General features: G+C 38.7%; 1 protein-coding gene across 1 annotated transcript; it reads left to right on the forward strand.

The window, feature by feature from the left end:
* fbxl4 (F-box and leucine-rich repeat protein 4) lies at window positions 1-16,396 on the forward strand. Its single transcript, XM_083898174.1, has 9 exons — window positions 1-121; window positions 1,417-2,054; window positions 3,263-3,593; window positions 5,565-5,809; window positions 5,913-6,126; window positions 8,967-9,038; window positions 10,987-11,111; window positions 11,294-11,481; window positions 12,256-16,396. Exons 2-9 carry the CDS (start codon window positions 1,558-1,560, stop codon window positions 12,417-12,419), a joined length of 1,836 nt encoding a protein of 611 aa, XP_083754300.1. The 5' UTR covers window positions 1-121; window positions 1,417-1,557; the 3' UTR covers window positions 12,420-16,396.
* The last annotated feature ends 1,191 nt before the right edge of the window (window positions 16,397-17,587 follow it).

The raw sequence follows: 17,587 nt of genomic DNA on the forward strand, positions 1-17,587 counted from the left end.
GCAGGGTAAATGGCAGGTATGACGTCTGGTTGTTGATAATGTCCCGGTAACGGGAAGAAGAAGAAGGAAAAAATAAGGAAAGAATGCCACTCATTGGTAGATATACTGATCTGCTGTAAAAGTGAGTTTAATACATTTCCACATGTGTATTTTTTGTCTCGTCCTGTTTGACTGCCGTGTTTCGTGAAGCTGTGTAAGAAGACAGCTTAGCTTGTCATTAGGCTAGCTAGCTAGCTAACACCCAGCAGCTACATAAACACCAACAGCACGAACTCGAGAGGATGACAGCAGCTCATGTCAGCATAATGTTCATTTACCAGTAGGTTTTATTAGCATATGTATGTATTTATTTATTTTTTATATTCAAGCTGTGGTTTTCGAAAAGCAACAGCTCGTGACAGATATGTTTACAACTGGAACTTCATTTGGAGCTAGCTCCGGTTTCAGGGTAATGGTACGTTAGTGTTGACAACGCTTAACAAACAAGTTACCTTAGAACCTTTAACTTTACAATAATTGCACTGTTTCCATATAAGTGTCATGACACTATTCGATAATTAAGCTTAGAGTTTGCTCCTGGGCGAAAGTTGAAGTAACCACTTACATTTACTATGGTTCTCAAACTGTGGTACGTGTACCATTTTTACCTCGGTCAATTTACACCACTGTATTTATATGCATTAATTTTTCACCACCTATTTATCACAATGGTGATAATGGGCTACATTTGAGAGCTCAATATTTTCTCTGGTGGAAACGTTTGAGTATCACTGGTGTAGGGCTGGGTGGTACGACCAAAAACAATTCATTGAAGTTTGAGATATGCTCCATTGTGAAAGTTGTAGAAATCTGTAACAAACAAAGAAACTTTCCATATCTATAGGGTAAAGCATTAAAAGTAATTTTAAGTGTTATACCTCTAATTGTGTTTGTGCATTGCATGAATATTATATCAATATATACTGGACATTTGTTATATTGGTATGGATTTAGTGTGGCAACTAAGGATTATTTTCATAATTAATCAAGCTATTGTTTGGTCCATAAAATGTTAATTATTTCCCAAACCGTGAAATGGTGATGTTCTCAAAGAATTTATATGCTTTACTAACTCAGTCAATGAGCTTTTGTCTTCAATCTTAAAACTAAAAGACAACATTTTGAGTGTAGCCTGAAAGCTGTCCTGTACGTGCTCAAAGCACTCATGGACCTTTTATTATACATGTGGATGTATTATGGAAAACTATCATTTAGATTTGGCATGATGTTTACTTAACATGCATCACCTAACTTTTTCTGCCCTTTTTACCTTTTATTTTGTGAGATATATGATCAGGAGTTGTACATTGCAATGTTTCATATGTGTTGTCTTGCTGCTCTAATGCTTGTCTTTATCTGTCTCTACCTAATTTTCAGGTTATGCATTCAGCCATGCCTCTAGCCTGTGCTTTGCACATCACCAGCCATTGAGCCAGGGTTCGTCCACTTGGTGGATGCTCTTCCTCCCTCAAAGCCTCAGCTTCTTTCCTTGTTCCCACATCAGGCCCAGAGTTCCCTATGTTAACCATCTTGAGCATGTTTTATTATATTTGTCTGCGCCGACGCTCCAGGAGTGGGACTCGAGGCGAGGCTCTGACCAGTCGACGTGCTGTGGAGTCTGGCCAGCGGGCGGTGTTGCCAGTCAGTGTGGAAGTGGAGCAGTATGCAAAAGAGGTTCTGGACTTCAGCTCCCACTATGGTAGTGAGAACAGCATGTCCTACACCATGTGGAACCTGGCCGGAGTACCCAATGTCTACCCCAGCTCAGGTGACTTCACACAGGCAGCTGTATTCAGAACTTATGGGAAGTGGTGGGAACAATGTGCCAGTGCTCCACCACCTTTCCGCCGCACCCCAAAAGACTTCCACAGCCGGGATTATATTGAGCTGGGCTTCGAGGAGCCAGTCTATCCAACAGCAGTGGAGGTGCTTGAGACTTATTACCCAGGAGCCATTGTCCAGATATTGGCCTGCTCTCACAACCCCTTCTCCCAGAACCCACCCACTGATATCAGGTAACAACAGCTATCTGTTGTGGAAAGCCATCATAAATCATAGATATTCAGTTAATAAGTACAAACTTTGGGTATCCTTACTGGTTTAGCTGTTTTTATAAACACTGTTACTTTGTTATGAAAGTTTTCTACAAATAATGGGCAACATTCACCAATGTTGCATCTGAAATTGTGCTTAGCTCTCACACCTACTTACACAAGTTGTAAGTTATTGCATTGTCTTTAGTAAAAGGAAATGTTAATTAGCATTAGCTTGAGATGACCTTATGCTGTGCTATGGGTGAAATACTAGGAAGATGTGTGAAGAGATGTTTCCAGTGTGATCGTGTCACTATCAAATGAAACTTGGTCTCAGTCTTAACTGTTTTTCTCCCACTTGACATAGTGATAGTCATGAATGCTGGTTATGGCATTTTTTCCTAATATAATAAATTTGGTTAGTTGGAAATACAATTTAGGCATATACTAACGACCACCACTTCCCGTGGTGATTCTAACAGCTTCAGATACAAGTCTGCTATCAGTGGATATGCACTTCAATGTTCAGAGAGACACATGCAAGAAGACGCGTACAGTGTAGCTTATGGCCCCTTCAAACGTACTAAAACAACCAATGAATGAATTTGTATCATCACTGTAAATAAAAACATTGAATATAAAAACCTGTATATCTGTTCTCATGTAAATAAAATTCTGTTTGTTTCATCTGAGCAGTGCAGGTAGTAGCAGGATGGTGCTAATCCACCTCTGCCTAGCAGTTGTTGTGGTAAATGAGTTATAGTGTAATTCAACATTACTTTTTTATTTTATTCTTATAATGTCACCAATGGTGACCCTTGGTATATACAGCATACAAATAAGCTTCGATTCTCTGAAACCCAGCAGCTAAAGATGAACAAAGTTACAGTCCATGGTATGTTATCCTGATGGATTAGTAACTGTGACAGTTAAAAGTGTTGGAATGTTACTTTTGACTTATTAAACATTACCCTATATTTGATGAATGCTGTGTGCTGCACTACAAAGAGACCAACGCTCACAAATAAACAGTGTTATGTGCCAATTTCCCAGTGGTTGGCACTTGATATCCTCCATGTCAAACCTTCACTCCATCTAAGATTTAGGCAAATTCCCCACACCACATTTAGCCAGATCAGTTAATTGTTTTGTAGCTTTACGGTACATTTATTAATGTTTCTCTTGTCCAGGTGGGAGGTGCTGTGGTCAGGGGAGCCCACAAAGGCGCTGACACCGCAGGCACGCCAGTTTTCGCCCAGCATCAGGCTTATCAGCTTCCCCACCAACCTGCTTCGTCTGGAGGTCAACAGCTCTTTGCTGGACTACTACACAGAGCTGGATGCTGTTATTCTCCACGGGGTGAAACACCGGCCCTTGCCGGCCCTCTATAAGCTGCACGTTATTGACATTAATGATGTCAGTGACGGTGAGGAGGAGCTGTCTGATTTGGCTTTCAGGCAAGGCAGTGATGGCAAGAGCCCGAGGACAGAAAATGGCTACTTTGACAAGCTGCCATATGAGGTAATAACAGTCAGAGTTATGTATACACTGAATCACTCGGTGCTAGGAGAAGAACCTACATTTTTCAAGTTATTGTAAATCCTGACTGGGATATTGATACATACAAAAATACCTGTGAACAAATTCTTATTTACTCAATATATCATTTTATATTAAGGTGTCTCTTTTTGAAAAGAATGATGGTAGTCGAATGGCACTGAAAACAGCAACATGATCCTCGTAGAAAGAAATGTTATACGTTAAAACAGACCGCATTGGAGATGTTTGTACCTTAGCTCAAACTAAGGTTACTTTCATTTTCCACTGATTGAGATTTTTAGCCTTCTGAAATAAAAGAAACAGTTTAAAGGTATTTTCAAGACTTTTTTTTTTACACATACTAAATCTATTTTGGTCTGTTTGAAATGAATTCCTCTTCCTTAGGTAGGGATTTGAAATGTACAACCAAGTCTTGTCATAGAAATGACTGTACCTTAACTGCTCACGTGCCCCAGGCGCATCCATGGTAAATTGCTGTGGGAATAATACACAACTCCTTATATGGACATCCTGGGGTTATGTGTTTATAGGTCATCGTCTCATGTTTTGTTGTGTCAAAGTTATGATTAATGTTATATTGCCTATTTAAAAAAAAAAAAAAAAAAACATACTTGCAGACTTGCACTTACGTGATACTTGCAGAAGTTGTTTTTCTTTTATTTTCGTTCATAAAAACTGGCTAAGCAGCAGTCCCTTTTGCTCAGGTGTGTTTATATAGTCGGTGAAAAAAAAACATTTCATCAGATTGCCTACAGGTTGTGCTGAAAAAAAGGATATAAGACACTCTATATTGCACATTCTTATAGCCTCTCGATACATTTTAACAAAGTAATGGAAAAAAGCAGCCTAAATACTCTTAAAGTTTAAGAAATGGCAGGGCATGGCACCTCGTTTCATGTAAGCCTGTGCGATTCTCTCAGTTCTGTTGTCTGGCAGGAGAGACACTTGGTGCTGCAGTAGGATTTCATTATAGTGCTATGACCTAGACACTAATGAAACTAGTGAATTTGTCTGACTGTATAGAAATGTGAGGTTTTCAGTGAAGACATTAAAACCATCACTAAAACCTCTGCCAGTGGATTTTCTAATTGTTGGAAAACATGTTTACTATTGAATGATCAAACATGAGTGAGTGAATCTTAATTAAATTGTGACATACAGATAAGAATTTATAAATCATTAGTGTAAATTGCAAACTGCAGATAAAGATCATACCTCATAATAACTTCTAAAATCCGTTGTGAGTGGGCTGCTCAACACAATGTTTGCTGTGTACTCCACTAAGCAGTATTCCACACAAACACATGATCATCGTGGCCTGGACCCATTGTGACACTTGATCTCATATCCTCTCATGGTCACAGAGTCATTTTCATGCCATGCAGACGCATCATGTCGTCTGAGGAGAGCTTCAAAACAACGGCAGTGCTCTTCATATTCCCCGTCTTATCTTCCCTCCAAACCGCAGCCATTAACAGCGGTCTTCACAACTGTCGTGTGCTTGTTTCAGAAACACAATATAGCCATTATCTGTCAGCCGATATCTCCTGGAACATTGTGTATTGTTAATACACTGCAACACACATATGTGTGCGTTCTCATTCGCTCTCTTTGTGAGGCACACAAACAAAGTACAAAACAAACTGGCTCACCTTGCCACTCATTTTGTTATCAGTGCTTTGTGTTCCAGATAACTACCATTTATATCTGCCAGCCAGAAGGGGCACAATTAACATTCTCTACTTTACCCGTGTATTGTTCTTTACTCTCCACAAGGTCCTACTACTCTTTAATGTTCTATGTTAATGCTTTGCTTTCTGCAGTCCTCTAGTGCCTCTTTCTTTTTGTTGACTTTCTCCCCCTCCCTCCCCAGTCTTACCCTTTCCTTTCTCCTCTATTCTCCTAACCTCTCTCTCCTTCCTCTGTCCTCAGCTCATCCAGCTGATACTGAGCCACCTGACCCTGCCAGACCTCTGCCGTCTGGCCCAGAGCTGTAAGCTGCTGCACCAGCACTGCTGTGACCCGCTGCAGTACACCCAGCTGAGTCTGCAGCCTTACTGGGCCCGGCTGAGTGACACCTCCTTGGGACACCTGCAGAGCCGCTGCACCCTCCTCCAGAGGCTCAACCTGTCCTGGACTGGCAACCGCGGCGCTCTCTCCCTGACCGGCTTCAGCAGGTCAGACTGTCAGCAGTCCACAAGTGCTGAAGAAACTGGAAATGACCTTGTAAAACTACTATCATATTTAAATCCACTCATTTCTCTCCGTCTCTACCCCCAGTTTCTTGAAGGCCTGTGGTCACAACTTGGTCAGTCTTGAGTTGTCCTGCTGCCATTTCCTGAATGAGGCATGCCTCGACGTCATCTCGCAGACTTGTCCGGAGCTGCAAGAGCTCAACCTGTCGTCCTGCGACCGCCTGAACCCACAGGCTTTCACGCACATCTCTAAACTAACTAGCCTCCGTCGGCTTGTGCTCTACAGGACTAAGATAGAGGTAGGCATAGTCACGCTGTGTATCTGGGAATCTACAATCAAACTGATATTTTTAACTGTGGACTTACACTATCTTTGCTGTTCTATTCTAACAGAGCTATTGAATTCATATCTCTGTTAAAAGAATGCACAGGCAGATATGGGGATACACAGTACATTTGCTGAGGCCCGTATTTTCACAATGTTTTTTCATTATTGTGGAGAAGGCACAGTGAGAAGTTATAGAACAGTATCCTCAGTCTGAAGAAGTCAATCAGCAAAAATTATGACATAGAAAGGAGACTTTATGGTGGTTTTAAAGAGCCCATATTATACTATATATTACCCCGAGTTAAACTAGTTCCTGATGCCCTAATGAACATGTCTGTGTCATGCTTTTGTCAAAATATCATAAGGATGAAGCACAATAGCAGTTCAATAACTCTGCCAAAACAGCCCTTTTCAGAATGCTCGGTTTTGTGCCTGGTCATTTACATGTGAATGAGGTAAACACACACCCACTGCTTCCAGGGGAGTGTCGATCTAACTTTCTATCCACAGCCATACTGTCGCTACTTATCACCTATTGTCATGCACCGTCGTCCCAACCCCCGCTCCATATACCCCATAGTAATGTCCGTTTACCCGTTGTTACTGCGTTTCACCGTAATGCATAGAGTGACCACGATTTTGGCTTCTCGCGATCATAAAAACATTAGAATCGAAGAAAAACGATTAATGCGCCGCACAGCGCGGCGTGTATGTAAATTCCTATGCTAGAAAAACACCTTGAATGCACCTGTGTTACTGCAGCTGCAAGTGGCGTGTGTGGATCAATAATGAGGAGAGAACGTGGAAACACAACAGAAAGGCAGCCTTTGGTTGAGAAGAAATGAAGGACAACATCTACATCTTTCTGCAGTGCTTTCAAACGCGTGCTCTTCATATTATTGATACACATGTCACTCGCTAACTGCAGCGGCACGTAACTGGTGCGTTCAAGGTGTTTTTCTAGCATAGGAATTTACATACACAATCAACAACAAAGGTCTTGTGAAGCTTGTGAAAAAAATTGACAAGCCACTCTTCCTCCCTCGCCTGCACTTTCGTATTTCACAGGGACAAGGAGGAGCTACGGTGGAGCTGTGAAGTACTCTGCCTGGCGGGGTGCCAACATTCACGGTGAAATGCTCGCTATGTCGTAATTCCGCGGGAGGTTTAAACATTGCGTGTTTTATCGCCTATACTTACACTAAGTGGAACCACTAAACCATGACTGAGTCTTGTTTTTTCACATTTTGGGAACTGGTATGGCCCCCTGAGTCCCAAATATAAGTACTAAAATGATTAAAAAGTTGATTTTGCACAATATGGGCCCTTTAACACTTTTACTGAAAACATTACACGGTGTAGAGGACTCTTGAAATAGTTTGGGTAAACTAGAAATCTACTCTGTAACTACACTGCACAGTATTTCAATGTGAATTTTTCTTGTGTTTTAAAGCTGTTGTGTGTAACGTTTAAATATGAACAAATGTCTGTTATATTCAAACCATTGTCAACTGAGTTCACACAGTGTTAATTAAGCCCATCAAATCCACACAGAGGGAGGTAGCTGAGTTGAGTCTCCTTCTCGAGATGCAACTCAGATGTGAACAAGAAACCCCAGTCACTCACTCCTGCTCTCTACTAAATACCACATGCCATGTTAATTTATCTATTACGATGCCAAATAATGAAGCACAATTTGTCGCTGGTCTTGTTTATTAATTTATTAATAAATTGGCTTGTGTCTCCTTATTGTAGTGCATCTGTAAAGAATCGAGTGGTCAGCAATGCTCAAGCTTGGGTAACTCAGTCGGCACAGGTTCCGATGAGTCACCTGCAGTCAGGCACCTATTGGATGATACCATCTGTCAATCACAGTGGTGTCCACTCTGCCTTATTTGATCATCTCTTATGCTCTAAATGGGAATATAATTTACAAATCTCATGTTCTGTTGAAAAAGAAACTACAGATTGAGACCATGAACTCGTCATTCCTGTCGTGATGCTGCTTATATGATGGTACATGTTTTGGGGAGGATCCAGCTAATTCTGTTTTTTTTGTGTGTGGTTAAAGTCAACTCTTGAGCTCAGGAGGTCTGAAAGAGACACATACTACATGTGTTCAGGTTCAAGCTTGTTGGTTGTGTAAAAACCGCTGTCGCGTGTTTTGGTCTTCTACCTCAGCGTTTTTCCAGGGTTTGTCATCTTTCAGAGCAGCGTTGTGGGCAAGAGGCAGAGTAGAGTTTCTGCGGTGGAGCCAGGCAACATGTTGCAAGTTGTTTATACCCACACAGACAGACAGAGTGAGCTGTGTGTCTGTTTTAAGCCCTGACATCTCAGTTGTCACTACCCCATGACTGTCCTAATTAAATGGCCAGCTCGCTGCAGAGAGGTGTTTCTAAAGATGCCAGCGACAGAGACACACGAGAGGTTTTTCCTTTCATGTCTGACACTTTCTCCTGCCACTGAGGTTCATACGCTGGCAGTTGGAGTGTTGAATTCCCATACCTCCATCCAGCTGCAGAGGGGTCTCTGTCATTGCAAAGCTGATGTAAAAAAAAAACATACTCTATTCCCTTTTATCCACAACATGTAAGTGTTGGCTGAATGTGCTCGGCAGCAGACAAGAAATCGCTTAAAGGGAACATTTAATGATTTTGATCTTCATTGCTGTTTTTTGTTGTGATTACTTAGATAAAACAATCGTTTATTCACAGTGGGACATTTTAACTGTCAACGCTTAACATACAGTCAAAATGGATGACACTTTTCAAAAGTATAACTAACTGTCTTCCTTTCTCCTCGTTTCTCCAGCAAACAGCAATTCTGAGCATCCTGACTTTCTGCATACAGCTGAGACACCTCAACTTAGGGAGCTGTGTGCGGGTGAGTCCATTTGGTCCTTTAGTTAAAGGCATGGCTCAACATTTATTAAATACATATACTGTATGTGTCTGTGATGGATTGTTAGATAGGAAGATGAATAGCACTGATACCCGTCAAAGCCGCAACCACTGGTTACAGGGGGGTAAACGGGGTAAAGAGCTTCCTACATTTGTTTTTTTGCTGGGTTTTTTTTGTATAAAAATTGTACAAAACCAATGTGTTTTTGTGTTTGTTTTTCAGGAGAATATCTGCTCAACCTTTATTGGCTTTGAGCATGTAATCCCTGTAAAAGAGCAAAAGGATGAAGCACATAACGTTATTTCCTTATGTTATTAATGTCATTGTTTTATAGACATTACATTAAAATACAGCATTTTATAGATTACTAAATTAATAAATTAGTCCGGTATCATGGTATCTATCAATCCCCAAATCATCTTTATTTTTAAAAAGAGAAGAAAATTAACCTGAAACATATTGTTTACCGACTCACTCCCCACTCTTTCATTAGGAGAATGACTCGGCAACTGAGCCACACACCATGGAATTAACCGAGTTTCCCTTCAAATGAATGCAGATTAGGATGTAGTAAATGAGAAAGGGTGAAAGGAAGTAATATTTTTTTCCCTAAGACACAAAGTCCCATCATCAGTAATTGAAAGTAAATACATAATGACAGAAACTCCTTCAACCAGAGCTGTTATAATATCCATCCACTGCTTACTTACAAATGTTGTGCATGCTGTTATTTTTGTAGGTGAGCTGCCTGCGCTGCCTGTTTGTCTGTAAAATTACATTTGCTTTCATCTTTGGATGAAAGAATGAAATACGGCCAACATTACCTGACACCAAAGAACAATAACAGTCCCGCAAACACAAATCAGTTCTTGAAAGACCATATCATTTTCTTTTCTTTTTTTTTTTGATGTTGACAATGATGATGATGATGATGATGAGACCTTCTCTGTTCTCTCTTGAGGAAGTGGGGTTATGTTCTTCATGCCACGCAGTGCATATTATCAGCTTTTTGTTATTGCTACATTTCAAAAGTTTGTTCAGAAAACACAAGACAGAAGGTTAGGAAAACACTGACACATTCATGACTTCATTCCGTCTCACTGTTGTCTTCTGTAGTCTAGGCACAAACACACTATAATTCACACAATTAAACACACAGCATTCATAAATCATATCTTCTGACTCTCTGAAATGTATATAAATGTATTATAATATAGCCATGATGCCCTGTTTCATATCATAGCTGAGGTTTAAATCTCTCTTCTCAAAGGCTTTCATTTCAGTTCAGTTTAGTGTGCGACCTTGATTTCATCTGCAATATTTTAATTGACTATATCTTAGGTCACCGCCTGATTTTCAATAAGTCAATCTGCCTGTTTCTGTTAGGCTGTCAGCCAAAGATGTAGAGATGTTCTATAGTTAGTGTCTGCAGTTACCAAGAGTATTTATTGACTGAATTATAGAATTTAGCAGAGGCTGTGCATAGACGGATGCAGCAGTGCTCTACCGTTTTCCCCTCACAGCTCTGAAATTAAATTTTAAATTTTAGGCCATGTAGAATCTCTCAGGGCTAACTACTACGATACTATGATATCAGATGTTTTAATCGCTAACATTAGCTTATGAAGTCCATGTTTCCCCTCAGTGACAACAGACTGGAAGTTAACTGCCTTATATTTCAATATATTATATTTTAATAATACAGCCTTGGTGATTTCAAACGTGCTATATACATGAAATGTATTTATTTATTTCTAGCAGTAGTAGAAATGTCGTGATGCTAACAAAAAGTGTGATAAATAAAATTATAAAGCAATGAATAAAGTCAAATTTTGTGTACATTTTTAGTACAGTACATACCTTGAGACACACAGTGCTCACAGTGGAGTGGATATAAATCGATGTTGAAAGCTCACTGTCTCTCCTTCAGATTGAGGACTATGATGTCGTGGCGAGTATGCTAGCTGCTCGCTGTCGCACACTCTGCTCACTGGACTTGTGGCGCTGCAGAAACCTGACAGACCGAGGCATCACTGAGCTCGTCTCCGGCTGCAGGTTGGATGTTTTCTTTTATTTAGTTTACCTCCTTGTTAGCCGTGAGGTATAGACTCCTTGTGTAGTGTATATTGCAAACAGGAACAACAGTCAAATGTTGCAGCCATAGAGCCAAAGGAAATCCTCTCTGATTCCACTGGTTGTTCCACACTTGTTCCCTTGTTTGTTCTGTGGCTGTTCAGAATGTTGGAGGAGGTGGACCTGGGCTGGTGCCCGACGCTCCAGAGCAGCACCGGGTGTTTCCAGCACCTTGCTCGCAGCCTGCCACACCTGCGCAAACTCTTCCTCACCGCTAACCGCACTGTCTGCGACACTGACATAGAGGAGTTGGCCGCCAACTGCCCATCACTGCAGCATTTGGACATTCTGGGTAAGTTCTGTGCTCCTCACACATAGTTTGTATGGAAATTCCTCGACTGATGTTTGTTATTCATTCATTATTTGTTATTTATGCTCTTTGTTTAAATATAGCTGTTAGTATGTTTTTTTCCTGTAATTTCCCATTTATCTTATGTAGGTCAGATTTGATTTTTAACTTTGAACAGATTAACAGCAGCAACTTCTGAAGTCACAATCAAAGACGCACAGATACATAAACACGATCACACGTACAATGGCGTCACCTTGTTGTTTACACCTGGCCACTGTCACATCAATGGATTTGGAACCACATCAAAGAATCGTGGACATGATTTTGCATGTTTCATGTTACAGTTATAGCCCTGCGTGAATAAACAATACAATGTGAGAGTTTTATATTGGTATGAACCAATTTAAACCCATCTCACAGAATATTTAGCGATGAAATATGGAAGCATTTGTCCCTGATACACACACCATTTCTAAGACACCCCTTCAGCTAACTGTAAAACTCTTACTATGCATATAAATAATATATTTCACAGCAAGCAAAGTTGCCACTGCAGTAACTCCTGTGCTGTAACACTATAGTTTGATTTGCTTAAGTTGATGAGTGTCACAGCACGGTAGTGTCATGATGAAGGGCTGAGCAATAACTCAGTAATAATATATATTGTAATAGAGAGTTCTAGAGAGTAATTTGAACATCACATTATATGCTACTGTAATACCACATGTTAATCACATGTAAATAACATGAAACATGTTTTGAATTGACCGACAGGTACACGCTTGGTGAATGCTGTGTCGCTGAAGAAGCTCCTCCAGTCGTGCCCTTCACTTCTCCTCCTGGACGTCTCCTTCTGCTCCCAAATAGACATGCGGGTCGTCCAAGAGCTTGGTGGCCTCTTCCCCAATGTTGCAATCAAGAAGAGTTTCACTCAGTGACCCCCCCGGGCGCTGTCCAGAGGAAGTAAGAGAAGGGAGGTGCTCACCAGCAAACACTGCCCCAGAGTGAATCAGAGTCAGGTGTGTGGTCCTAGAAGTGGTTTGAGAAACCTACCTGCACAAACCAACAAGACCTTGTAGTGGTCAGTAAACAAAGAAATTGGACTAAAAGCTCGGATGAACGGGCTGGATGTAACAAACACAGAAAATAAGAGATAATAAGATTGATTTTATTTTGTTTTTGGTTCACTACAGTAAATATATGGACACTTCCTAGAATACAAACCATCACTAACACATTGCAAAAAATGGCCTTCATACTGGATCCAAGAAACACAAACAATCTAAAAGTGAACATACTTTTGTGGTTAGACTAGGATAATAACTGGTATGTGGTCGTCACATACTTGCTGGTGAATCAGAGCCGTTAAGAATGTGCTGCAAACATGAGGGTCATTCTGACGGCGCGACAAACTTTTGTTATTATTACAACATTCATACTTTGCTGTTGTGTTTAGAGAATTTAAGGTGAAACCTAAGCGTGAACGCAGCCTTATTTCACACACTGTACTGTTTGGAGTGTGCCAACCCCTAACATTAATGCAAGTATTCACTCATTATTTGTGACTGCTGACTCATACAAAGAAATGAAAAAAAAAAAAAAACAGCACAACATCAATTGTCCCTGAACCTGAGATACACTAACAACATTTTTTTTTTTTTTAATCTAGAAACATGTTAGAACCTGTGAAAAACCAAACAAGAACAACATAATTGTGTAAAAGCCGAGGTGAAAAGAGAAACACCTAAGGCATCAAATCAACAGCGAATAGACTCAGACATTTTAAATAAAAGCAGTGAGAAGTAATAGCTGAACAGACTTAAGAAAAAAGAAAAAAAAACAACAATTTCCTGTGGTATAAATCAGAGAAAAGCAGCTAATCCACTCTTTGAAGAAGCTGAAACCAACAAATGTTAAACATCTTGCTTTGCTTTTGTAAAACATGACTGAAACGTTAAGGGAATCGTTGAAATAATCCACTGTATTTTTCTCCAATTAGCCAAGTAATCCGTTGTCTAATCTGTCAAACAGACAGGTCGGAAGCAACACATTTAAAATGATGCAATGGTTTTCATGCTTACATTTTTCTGCAGTCTGTATTAAAGTACGGCCACTAAAAGGGTTCGTCAGGCTCAGATTGTTATTGTACATAGTTTATGATACCATTATCAAAAGATTTCTCCCCCACTGTAACCTTTGTGCTCAAGAGTCCAATCATTTTTATTTAGCCAGAAACAAGCAATTATAGACTTTCAAATCCAATAGACTGCCCTGACAAAAACACAAGAACACCAATTTACTCTCTCCTATTTCTCAGTACACCTGTGACCAGCAATTTTACAGCATGGCACACAGGGGTTATTAATCCTCTGCTGCCTTCACCAGTAAGTTTAAGGTAAACATAAGGAGCATCAGTGGATCATTCAACCTTTTCAACATGTAAAAAACGGAATTGTCCCTTTTAAGAATGCCTCAAGAGAATCCTTTCAAATTTGGCACACATGTCCACTCAGACTCAAGTGATTAAGGCATGCCTGAGGTCTGCAAAGGAGGCAGTAAAGCAACGTTTATAGCCAGCAACTGCCATAAAACACCAAAGAATCAGATTAGAAGGTAAAAATTTAAATTTGGTGTCCAAAGGTCATTTAATTTAAGTAAGCAGGAGTGAAACAAAAAATAAAGGATCTTATTTGAGTTATTTGAGTCAGTTAGAAAAAGAAGCACTTTAAGTGGTTGTGCTTTGACAGAGACAAATACAATAAGCACTTGGAGTACATAAAATCCATTTCATGGTTACTGGTTATAAAGTTCTATCTCAATATTTGATGGATTGCCAACATTTGTAGCCCTATTAATCATTTAGACTCTGACAGAAGAGTCAGGTTTAAACATATTATTGTAACTGAACTGAAGACTTTTGTTGGTTTTTTTTCACCAGCTGTAATTTAGCCCAGGTTTATTTTTGTTCCAAGTCGAGCCTTTATAACGTAAAATGGTGTGATTCATGATTAAGTTCTTGATTGCGTGATACAGATACTTCATCTGAAGCGAATAATTCAGGTCAGGTTGTTGCATCAGCCTTTTCAGTAGTGTTAGTAATCAGTGTGGTTGATAGTTGTGTTTGCTTATTTAATTTGAAGAGGTTTGGGGTTTTAAGGTGTGGAGACAACAAGCTAAATAATGAATGTTACTGGTTCCTAAAGCTGTTGTTCGACTACAGCCACTTACTTTGGTGCTGGATGGAGAGGAGAATGAAGCTGAGGACAGTATGATAAAACCACACAGTGTAAATATACTCTGTGTTCTCAGTATTTGTCCTGGATCTCAGGGGTTATAATCATCTGGTTTCATTTATTTTTTTCTCCTTTTTAATCATATATATTTTATTCCAGGAACCAGCACAGCAGACCTTATTTAAAGACAGTAACAGCACACAGTCAGCTTTGAGTTGTCCTGCTACGTTTGTTGCTCTTGACCAACAAACAAAAATGATCATTTAGCACTGAAGTGACTGGAGAAATTGAAGCTCAGTAATTGTGTTTCTGAAAATACACTTCTGTTCCTAATTATTATTTTTTACTGTTATAAAGCTGCAGTTGCAATGTGGCACAAGTGCTTGAACAGCTTTGTTTTTCTTTTGTTTAGTTTAGTTTTTGAGAAGAAACTTGAAGTTTTCTTTTAAGCACACACTTCTAGTTTATATTTGTGCCTTATACTCCAGTTTGAATGTGGCGTGATGTCCCTGTGGTGTAGATTGTAGTGAAGTCATTTGCTGTTACCCTCTTCAACCAAAGTAATACACCGAGAACCTGGTCCCACGACTGTGTGTGACCAGTTTATATGCCATAAATGTTGTAAATCAGCCATGTGAATTAATATGCAAAATGTAATGTATTTATATTGACCGATGTGTTACGGAAAATGCCATTTGAATTCTTTATTGTTTTACAAACTGTTATTTTGTTTGAATTACCCAGAGTCAAATGAGAGGAACGGATTCATTTCATATCATTGCATTCAGCAGGTCTTTTTCAGCAGGTTTGTAGCCTGATTTAGTCCAAATACACAGGTACAGATTCAGCCTCAGTTGATGCAAAGAAGAGAAATAGTTATTCTCTGGGGCTTGCTAATGTCACAGAGAGGAGAAAAAAAAGTTACATTAATGTTAAAGAATTTAACATTTCTCTAAAAAAATTCACTGTACTGGCAGGCAGGATTGTTACAGAAATTGTTGATTCTTGAGTTTTATTTCCACGCTCGCTCTGAATCACTATTTGGAATATTGTAGATGAATATAAGAAAAAGAAGATGGAAAATTCAAATGAATAAACGTGGTTGGTTTTGCTGTTGGATTATAGAGTCTTGAGAGAATGACTTACATGTCAGACTCCCTGGAATTCAACAGATATGATTCTTCAAAAACCTAAAAAAAAAGAAATATTCGACTTGTGTGAAGTGTTGAAATTATTATTTAGTTTTTGTACATCATTGGTTGTGTTTTTAATGGAACAGTTGTGCTAAAACTTTAACTTTAGTTTGTGCATCCATGATATTGGGCTACTACTGTGAGTGGAAAGCTAAAAATAATTTTTACTACAGCTGGACGACTTAAAAAAAAACCTTAACTGTTTACATTCTGTTTTCCTGGCCCACAGAAAATTAGGCTGTAATCTCCAATATATATTAATATAATTATTACTTTAGTGTTGTATTTGTTTGCCACCTTGTTTTACTGGGATGACCCTGCTTTTGTCATGAATGTTTGATTTATCCCTGTCTGGATGCGCGGTCAGGCCTTTGTGCCACTGGTTGGACATGCAGTGATGCCTCCCCTTGCTGGACTATGACAGCCACTGTTGTGTGAAAAAGTTGAAGCCGTGTCGTGATGACACTGGTGGTTCTCACCAGATTTTAAATAAACTGAAGGCTGATGACTGTATAGCTTTGTGGCTGCTTTTATTCTCACCTTTCTCTCCAAATCCTGTTAAAAGCACAATTCCAAAAAAAAACATTTTGGTCCAAAATTGGACAAAAATGTCATACTATACTATTTCGTCCAAAATTTGACAATTAAAAAAAAATAAAATGTTTGGAACAAAAATTGACCGAAATGTCATACCATACAAAAATTTTGACAAAATAGTCAAACGATAGTATGCCGACCAAAATTGTGAATTTTTTTTGAAAATAAATGTTTGGTCCAAAGATTGACAGAAACTTCATACTATACTATGTTGTCCAGAATTTGAGAATTTAAAAAATAAATGTTTGGTCCAAAAATAAAAAAAATGTCATACTATACTAAGTCATCCAAAGTTTAAAATTTTTAGAAAAAAACATTTTGGTCCAAAATTTTATAAAAAGTTTATACTATACTATGTCTTCAAAATATGAGAATTGAGAAAAAAAAATGTTCGATCCAAAAATTAAAAAAAACCTCATACTATAAAACGTCGTTCAAAATTTGACAAATACGTCTTATTATACGATGTCGTCCAAAATTTTTATTTTTTATCAAAAAAACATTTTGGTCCAAAATTTTACAAAAATATCATACTATACTTTGTCGTCCAAAATAAGAGAATTAAGAAAAAAAAAGGTTTGGTCTAAAAATTAAAAAAAAACGTCATACTATACTATGTCATCAAGAATTTGACAATTTTCTTTTTTTTTTAAATGTTTGGTCCAAAAATTTACAGAAACGTCATGCTATACTATGTCGTCCAAAATGTTGCGATTTTTAGAAAGAAACATTTTGGTCCAAAATTTGATAAAAAGGTCATACTATACTTTGTCGTCCAAAATATGAGAATTTGAAAAAAAAAAAAATGTTTGGTCTAAAAATGTAAAAAAAATGTTATACTATACTGTCTTTCAAAATTTGACAAAAACATCATACTATGTCGTCCAAAATCTGACCATTTTTTTGAAAAACATTTTTTTGGTCCAAAACGTAACAAAACAGTCATACTATACTATGTAGAACGTCATACTACACTATGTCATCCAAAATGTGATCATTTTTTGGAAAAAAAAATTTGGTCCAAAATTTGACATAAACGACATACTATACTATGTCGTCCAAAATCTGACCATTTTTTTTGAA

This window comes from Microchirus variegatus (genome assembly GCF_963457635.1).
Source record: "Microchirus variegatus genome assembly, chromosome: 1".
Classification (NCBI taxonomy): domain Eukaryota; kingdom Metazoa; phylum Chordata; class Actinopteri; order Pleuronectiformes; family Soleidae; genus Microchirus; species Microchirus variegatus.

Coding starts and splice junctions, on each gene's coding strand:
- fbxl4 (XM_083898174.1), top strand. CDS start 1,558: ATGTTAACCATCTTGAGCATGTTTTATTATATTTGTCTGCGCCGACGC. Junction 3,594..5,564: donor TTGACAAGCTGCCATATGAG/GTAATAACAGTC, acceptor CTCTGTCCTCAG/CTCATCCAGCTGATACTGAG. Junction 6,127..8,966: donor TCTACAGGACTAAGATAGAG/GTAGGCATAGTC, acceptor TCGTTTCTCCAG/CAAACAGCAATTCTGAGCAT.